At 37.2% G+C, this 6509-nt stretch overlaps 1 protein-coding gene across 1 annotated transcript; it reads right to left on the reverse strand.

Annotated features, from left to right (window-relative positions):
• Positions 1–325: 325 nt before the first annotated feature.
• LOC121465404 (olfactory receptor 5K3-like) lies at positions 326–1249 on the reverse strand. The gene has a single exon (XM_041678645.1). It carries the CDS (start codon positions 1247–1249, stop codon positions 326–328), a length of 924 nt encoding a protein of 307 aa, XP_041534579.1.
• Between the last annotated feature and the right edge of the window lie 5260 nt (positions 1250–6509).

Raw genomic sequence — 6509 nt, forward strand, 5'->3', positions numbered from 1 at the left:
AAAAAAACTTGCTAATCATATTAAAAGGATGCAACAATTAGCAATAAATATATTTTTAAAATTCAATAGACATATTGCAAACTGTAGCTAGATACAATCTAATGCTTCAACAGTGTTTTAAATTATTCCTGAGAATTTCAAACATATTTAACAGAATTTATTTATTATAAACTAATTGCATTCAAATGTTCTTAGACTTCCATAAGGTAATAATTTTCTTTTACATTTGACCATTTTCTCATTATGTGTGAGTTTAGAAAATGGTATGTTCATCCTTAAATTAGTTGACCAATAACTATGGTCTTTGTTGTCTAATGTTACAAAATCATTTCTTCTTCATGACTTTTTTCATCACATTTATTACTTCCTTATTTCTCAGACTGTAAATGAAAGGGTTCAATAAAGGGATAACTAGGGTATAGAAAATAGCTACAGGTATATCTTTATCTCCATCAATGACTGCTTGTGGTTGTGCATACAGAAAGAGAAGAGAACCATAGAATATTGATACGGATAGAAAGTGGGATACACAAGTTGATAAGGCTTTCCCTCTACCCTCATTTGACTTCATTTTGAATATAGTGAAAAGTATATAAAAATAAGACACAAGAACTATAGTAATAGTACTGGCTAAAATTGACCCTGCAAAGCTAAATAATGTCAGTTCATTGATATGTGGATCAGTACAGGAGATTCTATATAATGGAAGGATATCACAAAAGAAATGCTTGATTACATGTGACCTACAGAAAGTTAACCTTAATAAAAGCCCGACTTCAACCATGGGATGCACATTTCCTATTATGTAGGATCCTATGATCATCTGAAAGCAGAGTTTCTTGGACATCATGGTGTGGTACTGCAATGGGTTACATATGGCTACATAGCGATCATAGGCCATTGCTGCCAGAAGGAAGCTGTCTGTAGTTTCAGCAACACAAAGAAAATAGAACTGTGCCATGCATTCATAGAGAGACATCTTTCTGTCCTCAGAAAAGAAGTTCTGTAGCATCTTGGGAGTGGCAGCACAGGAACACAGGGAATCCATGAGAGCCAGGTTGCCCAGAAAGATGTACATGGGTGTGTGAAGACGGCGTTCCATATAGATCAAGGCCACCAGTCCTATATTTCCCACCATGGTGACCAGATAGATGGCTAAGAACACCAAAAATAGGAGGATCTTCATGTTTGGGTGATCTGAGAATCCCATGAGGATGAATTCATTTGTCACAGAGTAGTTCTCGGCCATCTCACCTTGTCGTTGACACTATAATTACAAAGATATAAATTTTTATGGTTAGAAAAATTTCTCTTTTTGCTCTTTTTAAGAGGTAAATTTCTTCTTTGTGCACTGCAACTGTCTCTGGAATACATGCAATTGTGCTTTTGAGAGTATTTATTACCATACACTGTTAGCATCTATGATTTCTAAATTTAACTCACCCTTTGCAGGAATACTGTAATGTGATTCATTTCTGGAGTGACATCCTTGCAGTAGGCTTTGTTCACATATTGAAAATAGTACATGTAGCAGTCTCCAGAGGGATCTTGTGCATACAGAATCTCCCGCTTCTTAGCATCAGAGGTCTCCATGAGGTTCCCATTCTGAGCATGAACTAAAAAACTGAGCTCTGCTCAAGATGAAAGCCAGGACACCCTTGCACCCTACATCCAAGGTAGGGATTGTGTGAGGGTGTTGCCACCCACATGCACAGCCTGGACAAAATGCCTACAAAAAATTCTCAAAGTCTTGACAGGCATAAAAATTGATGTATATGAAAATATTTAACAAAAGTTTTGCAGTAAGCTAGTCTTGCTCTGTGCTTTGTGAACAGATCTTCTTCACAGACTTATGACTTTTCAAAGCACCTGGAACATCAGGGTGGGAAACAAGACTAGAGCAAAGCCAAGGAAAAGTATTACTCTTCTGCTCTAGCAGGGGAGGTCTCCTGAAACTGCATTCATGTTATAGGAATGTGAATGATGAGTTTATTTTTTAAAATAATAACAAGGATACATTTTTTTAAAAAATAAAAAAGTGGAAAGGAAACAGAAAACAACCTCTCTCTCTCTCTCTCTCTCTCTCTCTCTCTCTCTCTCTCTCTCTGTGTGTGTGTGTGTGTGTGTGTGTGTGTGTGTAAGTGAGTGAAATGACTGCGTTTTTTTTCTTCTGGGGTTGTTTATTTTTATCTGTTTGGCTTTGCTGGTTAGTTTGTATAGATATTTGAGATGATACTCTACTCTAATCAAAAGTAAGTTTCTATAGTGGAGCCAGAAATAACTAAGTACATACCTGCCCACTCCCCAACCCTGATTTAGCAGTGTGGAAAGTTCTGACCTGATGACAAGGCAGGAAGCTTGGCATCCCATGAATGGGCTACAGACCAGGACCCTTGTGAGCATCAGATGTGTTTGGAATTAGGGTACCTGGCAGTCAGCAAGGCTTAGCAGCCTGAGATCTAGGATAATAAAGTTTTTTTCTGTGATAGCAAAAGTAGGTGGCTTCCTTCTCCTTTAGTGGGGAGGACTAATTCTCACTCTTCACCTTCAGTGGCTAGGGCTCAGGAGACAGGAATAAAACTACACTTGTCCCAATACTTTTGCCCATTCCCTAGCCATGTTTATGCTACCTAAGTAAGTTTGCCGCTTGCAGTGGTAAGACTTGGAGTAATATTCAAAGGAGGTTGTGAGGCAATATATTCTGAATGTAGCTGTTTGTGGCTTAGTTTTGTATTTAAATGGCAAACAACAAAGGAAATAAACTTGAAACTTATTTGCCATCAAAAAATAAAGCAAAAATTAAAATATTAAAAAGAATTATTTTTTCTGATTTTCTATTTCCTTAGAAAGTTACACTCTCTAAAGTTTGCCATAGCGTGTTAGAGTATCATGAAGATGAAGTAATTTCTTATATTTTGAAACTTTAAAAATAAAAAGCTTAAATTTTCAAATTTTAAGTGCTAATATCATTTTGCTTTATAATACTACTAGATACTACTAGTTCTCAATAGTTATTCTTTTTTTTTTTTTGGACAAACAGATATCTGTCTGATTGACAGATAAAATTATATACCTCTATGGTCAAAATGACTTTGTTTTTCTAGTAATCAAAACACTGAAAGAAGGCACTAGAAATTTATTTTGTTCAAGAATATTTTATATGGCTTGTCTGAGTCATTACTGGAAGTTGCTTTAACACATGCCTGTATTTTTTAAATGATTCATTTGTGACCTTACCTGCATATTTTGGGATTCTACCTTATAATCATTCTACCTTATAATGTGAGGTGAGTTACCGTATTGTATGTCAACTAGGTTCCACATATCTTGAATTTTGGGAAGAGCTACACAGTCAAGGGAGGAGTCAATTTTTAGGAGAGATTAACATTTACTTAGTAATTAGAAAAGCAAACTTTGGGTTTTTTAATTAAGGTAAAAACTTAAAATGTTTCTCTTACCTGAATTGCTGAGGAGCACTTTCTGAAAGTGTGTATTTATCTTATAGTCAAGATCTCAAAAGTTAAGAATACCTATGGACCTTGATTTCACAATAATAGAAGTGGAAGAAGTGACCATCACAGGCTACCCACATGTAATAGTAGCTATGTACCTTTGACTGGAAACTTAAATCTTCTGTCAAATCCTGAGAGGACTTCCCAGCATTGCATCATTTCTGAAGAGAATTTCAGTCCTAACAAATATGAACTATTTGAAACTAATTAAAACTTCACAGTGAAAACACGATCTTAACTAAAGTAAGCTTGAAGATTATCTTGCTAGTTTGAATGTAGCTGACCTAACTCTTAAAATTCTCCACTTTTGCCCCCTCTCTCTTCCTATCCCACTCAGCTTACATCCAGATCCCCACACCCCCTGTCTCCCTCCCTCCTTTGGGGCATAGCGCCTCCCTGCCCAGCCTGCTAGGGTGCTGGGACCGAATCTGAACCGGGAGGACATAGGGGTGGCCGGTAGCTCCTTTGTTCCCATAGCCTGCCTGCAGCAGGCAGCGTGGAGTTTCGTTCTGGGCACTGAGTAAAACATCATTGTGGAGAAACATCTCTGGGGAGTGACATCACTGGGAAGGTACATCAGTGGGCAAGAAGACCTGATCCTATAAAAGAAGATCCAAAGGGGAGTATTGGGAGGAAGAGATGGGCAGACGCCAATGCAGGAATTCTCCCAACAATCTGAAAAACAACATGAAACCACCAGAAGCCAGTGACCCCACAACAGGAGGACATGAACACCTTAATGAAGAAGAAGTAGAAAAAACTGACTTCATGAAAGTGATTGACACCCTTAAACAGCATATAAAAAACGCCCTTATAGAAATGGATGAGAAGTATAATAGAAAGTTCGAGGAATTGAGTAAATCAGTGAATGATACCCTAGGAAACCAAGGAAAAACAATCAAGCAGATAAAGGAAACAGTTCATGACTTGAAAACTGAAATGGAGGCAAAGAAGAAAACACAAACAGAGGGCCGATTGGACATGGAAAATCTAGGTAAACGAATAGAGACTACAGAATCAAGTATAACCAGCAGAATACAAGAGATAGAAGAAAGAATCTCAGATTCTGAGGATAACATAGAGAAAATAAACACTCTGATCAAAGAAAACAGCAAGTCCAACAAACTCTCATCACAAAACATTCAGGAAATATGGGACACAATAAAGAGCAAACCTAAGAATAATTGGAGTAGAAGAAGGAGAAGAAGTGCAGCTCAACGGTCCAGAAAATATACTTAATAAAATTATAGAAGAAAACTTTCCCAACCAGAAGACAGATGTACCTATGAAGGTTCAAGAAGCATACAGAACACCAAATAGGCTGGATCAAAAGAAAACATCCCCTCGCCATATAATAATCAAAACACAAAATATACAGAATAAAGAAAGAATATTAAGAGCCGCAAAGGAAAAAGGCCAAGTTACTTATAAAGGTAAACCTATCAGACTTACACCTGACTTCTCTACGGAAACCATGAAAGCCAGAAGGTCCTGGATAGATGTTCTCCAAAAACTAAGAGACCACGGATGCAAGCCCAGACTACTATATCCAGCCAAACTTTCATTCACTATAAATGGAGAAAACAAAATTTTCCAGGATAAAAACAAATTTAAACAATACGTAGCCACAAATCCAGCCTTACAGAAAGTAATAGAAGGAAAATCACAAACCAAGGAGTCCAACAATGACCACAATAACTCAGACATCTAGAGACCCTTCACCAGCACAACTCATAGAAGGGAAACACACAAACTCTACGACTAAAAAAAAAATGACCAGAGTTAACAACCACTGGTCATTAATATCACTTAATATCAATGGGCTCAACTCACCTATAAAAAGGCACAGGCTAAGAGATTGGATAAGAAAACAGGATCCAACATTCTGCTGTCTACAAGAAACACACCTCAACCACAAAGACAGGCACCTACTCAGAGTAAAGGGCTGGGAAAAGGCTTATCAAGCAAATGGACCTAAGAAACAAGCAGGTGTGGCCATACTAATTTCTAACAAAGTTGACTTCAAACTTAAATCGATCAGAAGAGATGGAGAGGAACATTTTATACTCATAACAGGAACAATTCATCAGTATGAAGTCTCAATCCTAAATATCTATGCCCCTAATATAAAAGCACTCGCGTACGTAAAAGAAACATTACTAAAACTCAAGGCAGCCATCAAACTGCACACACAAATAGTAGGAGACTTCAACACTCCTCTCTCACCAATGGACAGGTCAATCAGACAGAAACCTAACAGAGAAATTAGAGAATTAATGGAGGTAATGAAGCAAATGGACTTAACAGACATCTATAGAAAATTCCACCCAAATAGGAAAGAATATACCTTCTTCTCTGCAGCTCATGGAACCTTCTCAAAAATTGAGCACATACTTGGTAACAAAGCGAACTTACACAGTTACAAAAAATATTAGTAACCACCTGTGTCTTATCAGATCACCATGGATTAAAGTTAGAATTCAACAATAATGCTACCCCCAGAAAGCCTACAAACTCATGGAAACTGAACAGTCATCTACTGAACCATACCTGGATTAAGGAAGAAATAAAGAAAGAAATTAAAGTCTTCCTTGAATTCAATGAAAATAAAGAAACAACATACTCGAACTTATGGGACACTATGAAAGCAGTCCTGAGAGGAAAGTTCATAGCACTAAGTGCCCACCTAAAGAAAACAGAGAAAGCACATATTGGAGACTTAACAGCCCACTTGAAAGCTCTAGAAAAAAAAGAAGCAGACTCACATAGGAGGAGTAGAAGACTGGAAATAATCAAATTGAGGGCTGAAATCAACAAAATAGAAACACAGAAAACAATCCAAAGAATCAATGAAACAAAAAGCTGGTTCCTGGAGAAAATCAACAAGATAGATAAACCCCTATCCAAACTAATCAAACGAAAGAGAGAGAACACGCAAATTAATAAGATCAGAAATGAAAAGGGGGACATAACCACAGACACAGAGGAAATTCAGAG

Source organism: Microtus oregoni, unplaced genomic scaffold, assembly GCF_018167655.1.
Source record: "Microtus oregoni isolate MIOR12 unplaced genomic scaffold, Mior012 000030F_ref0000283, whole genome shotgun sequence".
Taxonomy (NCBI): Eukaryota; Metazoa; Chordata; class Mammalia; order Rodentia; family Cricetidae; genus Microtus; species Microtus oregoni.

Bases quoted from the DNA above. Each gene is read 5' to 3' on its own strand.
- LOC121465404 (XM_041678645.1), bottom strand. From the start codon at position 1,249: ATGGCCGAGAACTACTCTGTGACAAATGAATTCATCCTCATGGGATTC.